General features: G+C 36.6%; 1 protein-coding gene across 2 annotated transcripts in view; it reads right to left on the bottom strand.

Moving 5' to 3' along the window:
• SEMA3A (semaphorin 3A) overlaps nt 1-15067 on the bottom strand; it is a 174745-nt gene that overhangs the window by 29567 nt on the left and 130111 nt on the right. For both annotated transcript variants that reach the window (XM_075489787.1, XM_075489841.1), the window contains 5 exons: nt 9209-9351; nt 7906-8020; nt 7738-7807; nt 6494-6638; nt 436-655 (listed from right to left, as the gene is read on the bottom strand). In XM_075489787.1, coding sequence (XP_075345902.1) covers nt 436-655; nt 6494-6638; nt 7738-7807; nt 7906-8020; nt 9209-9351 — 693 coding nt within the window. The remainder of the gene's footprint in view (nt 1-435; nt 656-6493; nt 6639-7737; nt 7808-7905; nt 8021-9208; nt 9352-15067) is intronic.

The following is a 15067-nucleotide window of genomic DNA, read 5'->3' as shown; positions in this document are numbered from 1 at the left end:
TACTTGAAATACTTGAAAGGCACACAAGACATTTCCCATACCTGGATACTTGCCTCCTTCATGTTAATACTTCTTATGCTGTACTTCAAAATGGGTACCTCAAAACCCACATTTTAATACTAAATTATAATTAATAAGGCAAGATATTTCTAATAAAATTCCCTAATAACAGTAGTTGAAAAGAGAGTGGTTTGATCTTAATCCAGTTGGCAAAGCTCCTAAAGAATTAAGCTATGCAGGCCGCGGCCTGAACCTATTGCAGCGTACGTATGTAACAAAGACCTCCCCACACTCACAGTTTTGAGCCTTGCCCCAAATTTTCACAGGTATACACTGTTCTGTCAGTGTTCTGTCTTTCAGACTATGAAATTTTATCTGATCTATGGTTTCCATAATGCCTGGAGGAGCATACACTGTAGATTCAAGACTTCTCACCTGTGCCAATGAACATCACATCATATTGGCCATCTTCTGCGTCTACTCGATCTACTACTATCTGTGTGAACTGGTAATCCACGTCAGTTTTGATCATGATTGGACGGTTGTTGATGGGAAATACTGGGTTGTACATGGCTGGATGACTTCTTGCAAATGTTATAACTTCATCAGGAAGGTCCTTGGTGGAATCAAAGCCTCCAAATGTTTTACTGGGACACTGGAAATAAAAAAGGACATGTTTTACATTTTATTATCGATCATTAGAAACATACTAGAAATCCATTTCATTACAATCATCTCAACTACTGCAGCTTATAATTAACTATGACAGGGGAACTAAGTGTTTCATGACAGACAGCAAAAGTTAATTCTGTCACTAAATGTCTCTATTTTTTTTTTTTTTCATTTTGGATTTAAATCAATATGGTTAACAGAATGTAAATGATTCTCATACATCATTTTTCTTACTACTATGCAGTCCAAAAGGATTTTCAGTCATTTACTGATTAGAATTAGTCTTTAATTGGCAGGAGGAAGAAATCCTGAATTATCTAAAATCATTCAGTATGAGACAAGCAATTTCAGTATTTGGTTATGTATACAACAGAAAATTAATTAATTATGCCACCATCTTAGTTTCAAAGTATTGTCTTCAGAAGTTGACTGGAAGTCAATTCCTCTGAGGACCCAAATCCTTAAATGCTGGGACAATTCCCTGTTCTACTGCTTTTCAAACTCCTGCTTGTCTCAACAAGCCTGTGTCATCCACATAGTCCCGATAACATGGATCCTGTTACACTAAATCAAATCAAATGAGTCATGTCCTAAATGTATCTCTTTTCTCTCCATTGATTCTAAAGAAAGCCTCCCGTGAGGGTTGCTGATGATACTGCCCATGTCAACAGTTAAGGGAGACGAGTCTTGCTAAAGAACTGAAATAACTCCTCGCTGTTGTGTACTGCACAGTAACAGAAGAGCTGGTGTCCCCTTGGGATTAATCTGGTCCCCATGAAGTAACACAGTAAAGAGTCTCTTTGCTCCCTTATATAGCCATGGGTGGGCCAGACGGTTTTGCCTCTAATCTGTGAAAAGCAGAGGGTTCTGCTTTTCAAATTTTGCTCACATTCTCCCAATGTGAGCAAAAAATAGAGGCTGAAAAGGGAAGTAGAAGAAAGACCATGGCTTTGGTAGCCACAAAAGCATTCCTCCACTTTCACCACCCACATGTCCCCATGAAGAGACTCGAGGACTCTGGCTAATCACCACCTCATTTGTCCTCATCTCTTCTGTAGAACTGGTAAGTATTTTATGAACAATTAGAGGTTACTTTAACATAAGCCGTAATAGTGTGTTAGTAATGTTGAACGGATGAAGAAAATGAGCCACAATGGCATTAAATCACCAGTCCAAAGACATTTGGCAAAGAACTTTGTGTCCCCCATTCCTAATCTATTTAGATACCTAGAAGACATAGAAAACTTTGAAACCCAGTTGACAATAATTAAGTTTGCAGCATTTGAACCTGAAATATAAACAGCTGGTATTAAAATGCCCTAGATAATTTGCCCTTTATATCCACATATAGAATATCTTCCAATTAAATTAAAAACTTAGAGGACAGTATCTTATTAACCAAGAATCCAGACCTTGCAGGATGCTCAGCAGAAGAAATCAATTGTCTTTGCTATCACCTTGATCCAAATTATTAATAATTCATCAGAAATGAAATTAAAAAATCAATGTTGTCAAAAGGAGTAGTTGTTATACTCAGCAAAGGGACGCTTCCAGCATGGACATATAAAGTGTAAATTGTCCCTTTTTGGCATATTTGTTAGTAAGCAAATTCCCACATTCTGTTCTGTTACATGGTATGGAAGGGAGGGAGGGAGAATATTTGATTAATGCATGTGGAGCAGACTAAGCAGAAAGCAAGTTAGTTATCTATTTTATTGTGTCAACATTTTTCAGCCTTTTTATTATTATATGTTCTTGCTCTCTTGTACAGAAATATTACAAGGAGAAAATCAGATAGGCTTTTTATAATCATTGGCCAAACCATTGTCTGTCTCAAAAACTGTGTTTAAAATTCTAGACTTCAATTTTAAGTTTGCTTTAGATCTCGATTAATATTCTAACTACAGTTCAATACTAATTACTCAGATTAATTAGATAATGATTAATTAGATAACATATGTAAAGTGCTTTAAATATAAAAATCACTACACAAGAACTAAGTATTGTTAATTGCAGCTGGGCAAACACTGAAAAAAACAGTATATGAATATTCATTTCAATTTTAAGTAAATGAATTTCAGCTGTGTTTCAATTGCTTGAATATTTACTTTCTGGCTCATTTTCTAACAAAGAATTTTACTTACAGTAATGTCAACCAAGATATATTTTATGCAGAAAAATCATAAAACTAGAATTAGTGTCATAATACTGTGTGTTTAAATGAGACTCCCAGTTCTGAGAGCCAGATTACTCCTTGGATCCCCTGCCTTTCTGAGAGTAAAAAAATGACAGTAACTTTCTGTCTTTATGTCTAAAGTTTGAAGCGCGTACCTGGAGTAGGCTGTGGCTCCCTTTCATCCCACCCCACTTTAGGAAACTGAGATGAAATCAAACTCTCATTGCTGTAACTCCTGCTGTAACTCCATCTTTCAATGGAGTTAAATGGGCACCATCAGTAGGTGAGATTTAGCCCATCCATAGTGCAAATTGCTTGCAGAGGAATCTCAACTCACATAAAGTCAGAGATAGAACAGAACAGAACAGAACAGAATAGAATAGTTGTCCTGAGGAGGAAAATCCTGTCATGTTTACTTCTGTTATGGTCACAAAACCAGGATACACCACAGAGACATTATCTTTGATGCTAATGACAGGACTGCTTTTGATATTAGTGTGTCTAGGTCAAGCTAACTGGCAAGGCGCTTCATCAGAACTCATGTTTATATACCTAATCAAACCCACTGATAGCAAGGAAATAGAAAGTTTTCAGATGCCAAAAGATAGGCATGAATAGAAATATCCTGAAAAAGTTTGGAGAAATGAGCTTGATCTTGGATTCAAGTAGAGTCAAAGAACTCTTACATTTAACATCCACTTCCAATTGTTAGTCCCCAGTATGCTGTGTCAGGGGTTTTGATCAGTCGTGAGGAGGTAGCTAGGCTATCCCCTGAATGGCCTATTAGGGAATCCAACAGAATAAATCAATAGCTACATTTTAGTAGGAGCAAAAAGTGCTTTGGTCATAACCGAAGATAGACTCTTGGTACCATGAAGCAGAGAAAACTTGAGCTCTGTAGCTGAATTCACAGAGAGTCTAATACGAATTCAGGATGAGGTACCTCATTCGAGATGGGGTATATACAAAAATCCTCCCTCCTCTTCCAAATATTGTTAAAAGTTTAAAAATAAATAAATTTTTAAAAGTTCCATAGATCTTAAAGGAAAAATCCTGGCAACTTCTTTGTTAAATATGAAGCTGATACAGAACTGTTTACAAAGTTTTCTGACTTTTCAAAAGAACCATTAAGTTTCCTTTTTCTTTACTCATACTGGGCAAGTCACCAGATGCTCAAGAAGTTTACTGGCACCTCACCTATTAAATTCCTCAGATAATTCAGCACTGTTTAACTGCAGTGAGATCTGGAACTGAATCACTGTAAGGAGCTCAGGTTTTGCTTCTCCCTCCCTTTTCCCTGTTTCTTGGAAATGGAAGCCACAAGTCTGGCATCTAAAGAAACTTCAAAAACCTTTCTTCTTTATTCTCAACAGGTCTTCAAAGCCATTGAAAACACATCCAATTTTATCACTTTAGAAACAAAAAGCTTATTTACAGCCAGAAATGTCTCTCATTTTAAAATTCAGTTTTATCCTACTAATACAATAGAATGATTTTAGCAACTGTGAGGGAAAAAAAAAAAACTTTTTCAAAGTGGTAGATACCAGGGTTAGAGTGGGCTAGGAGAAACTGATGGCCTCAGTCACCCTTTAATTAACATCATTTACAGTGGCATGGCCTCTTGCACTACATGATGTGACTGTAGGGTTATCTAGAATTGTATAATTTGGGACTAAATTTGTCCCTAGGCAAGAAAAATGTTTACAATGAAATCTGAACATCTTCACAGTTTCTTTGTGAGTCTTAGTATAAGTGCATTATAGTGAAATTGTAAGGGTAAAATCCACTCTGAGAAGGTAGCCAGAAAAAAAAAACCCAACAAAAACGTAACTTAACTGTATTTCCCTACTTTGGTAAAAGATCTGGTGGCTTAGGTCACTTAGCCACTTCGGGGCTGGATTTGGGTCCCTGCTTTTCTGCTTGTTCTCAGGAATTTGATCAAGTTATTCTCCCACATGGATCTCAGTTCAAGACCCTCAGACAAGTCTTGGAATAACCCCCAGGCTCTGAAGCAGGCAGAGCTGTGTCGCTGGTCTCTAGGGTAAATATTGGAGTTGTGCGTTCAGAATCTCAATAGAGCTGCATCCGATCTCTGCTAAGGAATGAAGGTAACAGAGACACTGTGCAGCAGTCAGTTCAGTTCTTTATCTGTCTATTTCTGTGATAGAAACGTGCAACGTTCTTCTTCGTCTGTAGTTTTACATAGTATCTACTATTTGGTTTTGTTTAGAAAGGTTAATCAATACCGGAATCAGAGGAATAGAAATAAACAGAATAATGAACACTAACTTATTAAGTCTGTCAGACTGAAAAGAAGATGACATTAGCTGTACAAGAAATACCAAAAATATCTACTCATTCACATTTTCCACAGGGATGTAAAACAATACAACTTCAAAAAAACCCATCTGACATATCAGCATTAACTGTAGTAATTAAAAAAAAAAGTTCAGCATCAAATGAGAAATGAAACCTCTCCTATGCTGCAGAGCTTGTATTTTAACTCTGGAAAAAATTAGGAATCCCTTTAGCAGTCATAGCGAGGGAGCGAGGAGTGCTGAGGAATCTGGCTGTCAGGGAGCCACTGTTTTCTTTTACTTAGGAAGTCATTTTCATTAGGCTGAGCATATATATTGTCTAACTGTTGGAGATCAGTTGAAAGATCAGGTTTGAAAGAACAATTTCAAAACATACCAGACAAAAGTAAAAAATCTGATGATTTAGAAGAAAGGATCAAAGTTATTCCTGGTTTGTTTTGTGCCTTATATTTAAGGAGACTTGTAAAAGAATATTATAGACAGATATATTATTTACATTTATATGTTTATATGTATACATGTGTACACATATATTTAATCTTCAGCAATGATATTTCAGAACTTAAATGGGTCAAGCTGATTTACAAGCTGATTTATACTAGCTAAGGAGCTACCCCAATATATACAATTAATGCTTTTTTCATAAATGTCCCATCTTCTTAGACTATTGATAATTTCAGAGGCAGTTAAATATTTCTAGAATGTGATGACATCAGTTGGGAATCGTAAATATGGATGTCTTATATACACTGATATTTTAGTCATTCATAAACTACAAGCAGAGAAACAGGTAGAAGCACAGATTTTAAAAAATGCCAGTGAAAGTTAGAAATTATTATAGTCACTCTATCATCCATTGCAGAAATATCTGTCTTACTGTACTAGATTTAATGTCGAGAACAATTGAAAGTTTCTTAAAAGCCAGGCAGATGCTCTGTTTTCTGTTCATTCTCACTAAGAATGGCTCAGCCAATATTTGGAACAAAGACAAATTCCAAGGAAAAGATAATGCAGAGTAATTTATTGAACATTTGACTTTCAGTAAAGCTCTCCAGCCATTGCTCAAGCTTCTGCTGAAGTTGTTAATATGAATGCCAAAATTAAAATCCAAATGAAGTTGCTATTGCAGTTTCATACTTTACAAGAAAATCAGCACATTTTGGACCTGGAGGAATTGTCAGGAATTAGCTTTCCCTTCTGCCCCCCTATCCATTTCATTATCTTTTTAAGTTTCTTTCCTGGATCTCAGCTCAAGGACCATGTAATGTGTGACAATATTTTCCATAGTTTTCTCTTTTCAGATTACTATATTTCCTAGGGTACTTACAGTTCCTGGCCGTGGATATGGCACTCGCCCTTGGTAGGGAACCCACTGGTAGTTTGGGCCATCTCGGTGGGCATAGGGACCGAGAAATACCCTCCTCACATCAGTCATGCTGTACATACACACTGCTGACCCCTTGAAGATATTACTAAAAATGAGGAGAGAAGAAATCAAATCAGGTTCTTTATATTATCAGTCAGTTTAATCGAGTGGAAGAGCTGTGGGAATAGCAGCTTGTTGCTTTCTAATTTATTGCATGTGCTGATTATCAAAACTCTGACATGCTCTCAGAGCAATCCTAACTCACCTCCTGTGAAAGTTCAGCATAACTGATACGATCTCTCAGACATTTTCCTAAGCAGATGGCTGCTATTCCACTATTTAAAACATATTGTCCCCAGAAGGCCAAAGGCCCAATTTGAGTAAACTTCAACAGGGCTGTCCCTAGAGGACTATTCAATTCTTTCCTACACTTCGCATTTTTCTGGTTTTTTTAGCAGGCTCTTCCATCATTTGGGCAGCACACACACAAACTTCAGTGTTGTTTCTTACCTTGAGATTTCTTACAGAAGACAGTAAGGACTTGTAAATCTCCCTCTTCTATGCCTGGTTATCACTAGAAACATTCTTTCTGTTTAGAAACTAAAACTTTTGTCCTTCATAGATAAATGTGGCAATGCAACCAGCACTGCAAACCTTCCTCAAGCCAAAGCTACGTATACAGCTAGTATAATTTTGTTCTTGGTGAAAGCACAATGAAACCAAAACATTCTAGTCACAGTTATGTGTGATTCAATAAGACAACTTTTGAAAGATTGTTAAACTTTCCAGATTTCAGCAATATTTTTCACTAATATCTCCTTGAGTAGCCAATTTCTCACAGATTCTCACAGATTTCTCACAGGTTTTCTATTTTACCCTGCCCCCAAACAAGCATATTTATGCTTGTGTTGTTTTTCCAGGTCTGTGTGGAAAGGGCTACAAATTCTGATCCCCACTATAAAAAGCCAATTCAATGGCAAGAACAGCCTGAGAAACTGATAGTCTTTGTGATTACTAGCTTCAGAGTGATGATGTACATTGCTCATAAGAAAAGAAACCTAATTTATTACTTCTTACTGCCACTGACTTCTCAGTTCAAAGGTTAAGAAAAGTTTGTGATTCTTAAAAACATTTTTAACACAGAGACCTCTTTAAGACAAGCAGCCACCCCAGTTTCCATGCAAGTAAAATGATATGTTCTATACCTGGAAGTTGTGAACACTCCATAGACTACTGGATTTTTAGGGTCTTTTGAGTTCATTAAGAACACATCCTCTGTAACAATAACAAGAGACGGGAAAGAAAACTAAGTTAAATTCATACGGATAGTACCTGAAAACATTTCTGTATTCAAAGCCATTTCTGCCACTTACGTAGTTCATCAAAGTGTGTGTCAATGCCGTTGGGTCCTGGCACAGAACAAATCAGACGTGCTTTGAGGAAAGTTGTCCATTTGTTAACAAGGCTCCTGTGCCCACCAAAGTCATTCTAATAACAAAAGTATTTTGCATTAATATCTAGTAACAGCCTTTGTTTGAAGTATCAACAAAGTACAGAGAAAATACAGTAAATAATCACAAGATGCTACTTAGAGAAAACAGAGAATTCACCTTCTACATACAGAAGCATTATTATGTTGTCAAAAACACTAATTCGGAATTGCTTTTATTTTACATTGTATTGCTACATATTTCATAGTAGCGCATCATTTAAAAAACAAAACCAAAAAAACCCCAAACCTCTTTATGTATTGTAATACATAGATAACACTGAAGAAAGACGGGCAGAATATTTTGCTCCAGAGTTCCCAGGCTGCCATGTCCTGGTAAAGCTTAAGGGGTTTATTATTCGTAACTGGGTAGCAACAAAGTAGAAATGCAAGCTGCAAGTGAACACAGTAGATACAAATGCCAGAACAGTGGGATCGGTTGTATAGCTGCAAAACGTATGAATAAAGTGCACCAAGGACTCCGTACTTATGAGGTAATAGTTTTTCAAGCAACTGCCTCTGGATTTAAGGAGAGAAATTGAAATTGTGCTTATGGATCAGCATGAAATTTTACTGTAAACATCGTAGTTGCCAAAGCTACAACATTTATATATTAATAAATTCATTTCTACATTTCATTTGTAGAAATCTTTTGAAAAGTCTGTCAGAAAAATATTTGGACGTTTATCAGTGTAGATGAATAATTCAGTCTGCAGTCATCAAGGGTCTTCTGAATGGTTGCCCATTTCTACAGCTAAGCTTAAACAACTGTTTCGTTAAATCTTCCTTTGCCTCTGTTTTAAAGATTTTCACTAATGTGGGAATGGAAAGGTATTAACATTCTTTTAAAAAGTACATTCTTCAAATGTTTTTGGCCTACCTGGAAGTATCACATTTCCTGTAAAAGATTCTCTCTTTTGCAGACACATTCTAAGCCTCAGAAGATGCCTATGACTTTTTAAACGAAACATCATAGTTTGTGAAGCTTCCCCAAACAGAGAAGAACTGAATAGTATACTTTTGGGTGTGTTATCCCCTAACTATTTTTCACTTGGGATGATCTCTGCTTTAGTACAATGCCAGTGTTAATACTGAATAGTTTACAGGCAAGAAAATGCAGTTTCTAAAATCACTCGCAAAGCGTCCTGCAGGTGTATTCAATCCACATGAAGAAGTCATCATTTTACCTTGCAGATCTGCCCTATTCTGGCATGAGTGGCTTTTCCAGTGTGCTCTCCATCAATTGCATTTTCACGGAAGAAGAAATAGATTTTGTCATCTTCTGGATTGTCGCTCTCTGGTATCAGGTGAGCACTAATGAATCTAGGATCTGAGAAAACAATGCCGTTGTGCATGTTACTACTCCATGAATTGAAACCCTTGCCTTCCTTACATGAATGAATTGTGATTTTGCTTCCTAAGAATCAGTCTTTGCATCAAATGGCAATATATATCTATGTTAGGTACATCATCACTCATTAACATGTGACAGGTATTTACCTTCCTCTTATCTTTAATACATAGAGGTGTTTGCTATAGATATTTAATGAACAGATCTTAACGTTATTATCAGAGCAACTAAACATTCATGAAATCTCTTTATAACCGGTTGTATAACATTACAGCATGGCTTCTTAATTCCATGTATTTATTACTGACATTTTTCTTGTTTCTTTGAATGTTTTGACTTTGGTCAATAATCTTTCTGTATGTGTCGCACATAAAATGAGAGAATTATTGAGACAAAGGTAATGTTCCTAACATTAGCAACAATGAAGAATCTATTAAAAAAAGTATTTTACACCTAGAAACGTATCAATGTGTTACTGTCAAAAAAATTGAGTTAAAAAATACAGTTTTGATTTATATTGTCTACTTCCACACTATAATACCTCAAACCCCAACATTTTTGTCTTGTTTTCAGAAAAGAGATGCATTTGTGAATTTCTATTCAAGTTGTTGAAATACTGTGTCTTGTCATTTTTTTTAAAGAATTTTTTTCTTCATAGGAAACCTTTATTTCTTGAAAATTACAGTGACGACATTATTTGGTGATAAAGAAGATACATCAACAAATAAAAACACATAAAATGCAGACATACTGATTGGTTATGTAAAAAATAGTGGAAAAAAGTTTTGGGAGAGAATTTTATAGAACTCATAACCGTAAATTCATACCAGTGGTGAATCTGGCTCATCACTGTATTTTACAGAGATATTTCAGCTGGTATCTTTCACTATATTTGGAAAAAGAAGGCATATCCAACAGATTTACCAATCTGTTTTATAACCATTTTACATCCTGCTGGGATAATTAACTGTGAACTATATTTAACTACTCAGAGTCCTGTTCCGATGTGAAATTATAAGCTATTTTAGTGCCATGCCTTAACATCTTTTCAGTGTATGTTTATTGCTATATAGTCATGGAAATAATGAACTGTACTTTGTTTTGCCAGTTTGCACTAGCTGTCCTGTGAAACCCATTGCCTTATTAAGCATGGCAGTGTTTGTAAGCAACATATTTTGATATATTTATATATATGCATGTATGTGTTTAGATGTTTCTATTATATGAGTACATGCTATATAACTTTGTATGTGTGTATATATATTTTTTCATGTACTCTGTGTGTATATATATGTGTGTGTGTGTATATATATATTCGTGTGTACTCTGTGTGTGTGTGTCTATGTGTGTATACATATATATATGTACACAGTAGACGAGAATGACCATACTGGCTTAGACCAAGGTTTACTTAGATCAATATACAGACTCCAACATTGTCCAGTAGTAATTATCTGGGACAAAGAAAGAATATAGTAAATACAAATAATAATCTCCCAGAATAATCTCCCTTCCTCCAACTATTTTCAGTGTAGCAGATTCCCTGAGTTTGGTTGCTTTCTACGTGCTTAGTAACTCCCAATAGATTTTTCATCCAGTTACCTGTCTAGACTCTTCTTGAACCCATGCAAATTTCCAGCATTCATAGTGTCCTTTTGGAATGTGTTCCTCATGTACACAATCTAATGAACTAAAACCTATTTCCGATTTTGTGTTTTGAACATTGATCTTACTAACTTCATTTGGTGCCTCTTAATTCCTGTATTGGAAATACCCACAGTGTTCAAGATGTGGATGAATTGTGCCCTTATACAAAGGCTATAGCAATGCTCTTTGTTGAATTCTCTGTTCTTTTTCTATTAATTCCTAACATTTAATATGGATTTGACAGTTCCTAAGCAGCAATCTGAAATTTTCATGGAACTTTATGTGCCATAACCCGAGAGCCTCACTCTTCATTGGTAATGCTCAGCCCACAGCCCATCGTTTTATATGTGAAGATAGGTATGTTTTCCTCGTGGTTTTCCCCATGGTTTATCACTACATCATTCATCAAGAATAATTTAATTTGTCATTTGATTGCTTAGCTACCCAGTTGCATAAGATCCTTTTGTAATTCTTCACAGTCTTCCTTTGTCTCACTATGCTGAATAACTTAGTATCACATGAAAAATTTTCTCATCCTGCTGCTCAACCTCTTTTTCAGGTTATTTATGAACATGTTGAATGAACAACACAGGCCACAGAACAGATCTCTCTGGAACTGTGTCTATTACCTATTGTTTATCAAAATAAATCTTTTTAGACATCTGAAAACAGCAAAAATCTGTAAGCAACTTAAGCTCTCCACCCCAAACCCCAGTAACTTAAGCTACTAAATTCACTTCCTTTCTTTCTAGCATGCATTTAATAGCCTTCAAGTTACACTGAAACAAGTCCCAAGATAAATAATATCTAGACTGTACTGTACCATGGTAAATATCTGTTATTTTACGTATGATCTAGCGGGGCTCTGAATGCAACTTGTATCACAAGAAACACAAGGCTACAGCTTGAAAATTTCTGCATCGCAGCCTGGGGAAAGATACATCAGAGAAAGAGTATACCCATTACTAGACACTGGTCTGGGCTACTGGATCTGGAGAACCTCTTGTCTGAATACACTGTTTTTGCAATCTTAAGGTCTTAATGAAAAGGGTAAAAAACTCTTTCAGCCAAAACCTACATACATTCCCAAATGGTTGAATGATTTGTTTCTAGCACAATGGGTTTTGTAAATCACAAGATATCAAATTCTAAAATAAATCACTACACTATCAGGCATCAAAAATCTAACTTTACATTGGCCTATGAAGATACTGTGGGGAGTCCCATTTGAGTCAATAATATTGCTGATATAGTACAGGTTATGTAAACTTGCCCTCGGTTAGCATGTTATTATTCTTTTCTTTCCCTCTCACAATTTTGCAAGTGAACCTAGGAACAGTAAGAGTCTAGCATTAAAGCGGAATGATACAAGAATAATAGAAAAATAGTTTAAGAAATTAAAAATATATATTTCAAATAATACTGTCAGAGTAGTAGCAGAGGGGTGTGATGAACGCAGTTATAACTAATGCCATAGCCAGAGCGCATGTGAATAGGCTTTGTATACATTGCTTACCAGTGCTTCTCTGGGATGAATTCAGATTTTCAACTAGTGATTAATAATCCTAACTACATCTCTGAAAATAAAGTGGTCACAGAGCCTCATATTAGAACGCATCCACTGTACATCATGGAACAGTTTTTGTTGAATAACACTGGTGTTTATTACTGAGCAAACCTCAGGCTATTTCGCTAACCGGTTAAATCAATATGTTTTAGTCAATAAAAGAGTGGTTCTTCATGTTATAGGGCCCTTGCTCTTGTTACCTGGTGGTGGTTGGTTTTTTTCCCCCTCTTCCATATAACAGATCTATGTCTATGTAATGAAGCAAATAAAGGAAGAACAGGCTACATGTGTTCTGTTGCATATAGAAACAGATTCATTTCTGTTCAGAATGAATATAATGATCATAAAAGCAACATCATGATTATATGTGTGGAGAGAGGGAGAGAAATGTGGTTGATAATTTCGTAGGTTATAAAGCTAAGAAGTGGGTGGTGTGAACTAGTGATCTGTAATATGTTCTTTATTGTTTCATTAGCGGAGGAGCTATTTGACTTGCCTGAGGCTTGATGCACACTTGCATTTAACTCCAGGGCTTCAGACCATGCTTACAACTAACTGTTTAGGGTCATGATGAATCAATCAGCCAGATGGCCGGCAGTCACGCAACATAGCGCTCTCCATGGACTACGTAGCATGTTTTTATTGCTTTTCTTTGAGAAAGGGAAGGGAGATGTTGTCCACAGACGAGGGACTTCTCCTTGACTCTTCTAATTGCTCACCCATGCAGCAGAAGAAAGAATGTCATCCATGAATGTGTATGTTCAAGTATTGAGGCTGCCCTGCCTTGCCCTGTAAAATTAAACAGGTTCGGTATCAAGGGGTCCCCATGGGAAGTTTAAAATAATTCAGTCAGGGTTGACCTATTTCATACATTCAACACAGCCACAAAAGAAGTGCTGGAATGAACTTCAAGCAAGTTTTACTGAATGGAAAGCGGGACTTTGATCCAAACCCAGTGGTGACAATTGTAAAAGTCAGTGCACTGCAGCAATAGTGGATAGATAAGATGACTTCAAATTTCTGTGCATGAATTATCAGGTATTCTGTGACCCTAAAACTGTCTCCAATCTGTGAAGCGCTCAGAAATGCTGTTAGAACAGTTCAACACTTTCTTGTTTAAAAGCAGTCTCCCATTGGCTAAAAGTCCAGAAAGCATGTTTCAGGAAAATGAATTTAAGAAATAATTTGACGGCAAATATTTTTTGATTCATTGCTTTAACAAAACACAAGCAGACAATGTGGAAGAGTGCTTTAAAAAACAGCATACATCAAACAAACATGTCTGAAACATGTTTAAGCGTGATCAAAGGAGAAACAAAGCCACAGCATAAACATGATCAAAATAAAATTACAGCTAAAAACACTTCTCTGATCTTGCAGCCAATGAGAAAAAGCTAAAAATAAAAACGTAGGGTTTTATTTAAAACGATCAGCCTCGAGAAGCAAATTATTAAAGCACACACCTTTTTCAGTCTCCTTTTTCCAGTCGTCTTGGCTGTGGGGCTATTTCTCAGCTCCCACACGACACCTTTCTAGCCCCACTTTTTGTGTGCCCTCCTGCAATTACCAGCTCTGCAGACATTTCACTGGCGGCAGCCCATTAAACTGTCCTTCATGAGAAAACTGGCTCTTTATGAAAATGACACCTTGGTCCAGCTGCCTCTATGATTTATATGCCATTGTTTGCTTAGTTAAGTAATGAAAACATGTTTTGCTTGTCTCAGCACTTCAGGTTGAGGAAAAGCTAAGGAAAATCGATCTGTGTTTGTTCTCTCACAAATGTTACTCTAGCAGCAACAACCGCACGAACGCGCACACACACCAATAGCAAGAAACAATAAAAGTCAGAAATTGGATTTCTAACTGAATTGTATTAGCATTTTAATGAAGATCTATAAACTTGAAGGCACAGAAATTACCTTTAGCTGTCAAGACTGAGTAAGCTGAAGGAACAGAAGCTGGGGTCATCTCTTCATCACTTGACAGGAGCCAAAGGGCAGTTCTCTCAGGAAATGTTTTGTAAAGAGTTTGAACTGGATGCCCCTATTATTGTATATTTATGGTCAAAACGACTAATTTATCAGTTCACAGCAAGAAAATTCTAGGAAACTAGGGAAATTTTATGCTCAGTAAAACTGCAATTGCTATAATTTAATGAAAAGTACTGGAGGGTGACTGGGGCCCTGAGGAGAGGAACTAGACTAGGGAAGCTGAAATTAAAAATTTAACAACAACAAAAATAGACAGCTACTCAGGACTTCACAAATACGTACAGTGCCTGTCCACTGAGACCCATCACAGAGAAGCAAGCACTGTCCTCAGAAAATCTGAGCTTGAAACCACAGCGAGCTCGTCTACCCACGGAGAGGAGGACTTGCAGCACCAGTCACAAATGCGCACAGCAGAGCCGTCTGCCACGGGCGCGTTTGGCAAGGTCACCAGAGGACAAAGCTTTTAATATGTGGTGATGAGAGAGCTAAG

This window comes from Mycteria americana, chromosome 1 (genome assembly GCF_035582795.1).
Source record: "Mycteria americana isolate JAX WOST 10 ecotype Jacksonville Zoo and Gardens chromosome 1, USCA_MyAme_1.0, whole genome shotgun sequence".
In the NCBI taxonomy this organism is placed as follows: domain Eukaryota; kingdom Metazoa; phylum Chordata; class Aves; order Ciconiiformes; family Ciconiidae; genus Mycteria; species Mycteria americana.
The sequence above is the reverse complement of the archived record's forward strand: the minus strand, read 5'-3'. Positions and strand labels throughout refer to the sequence as shown.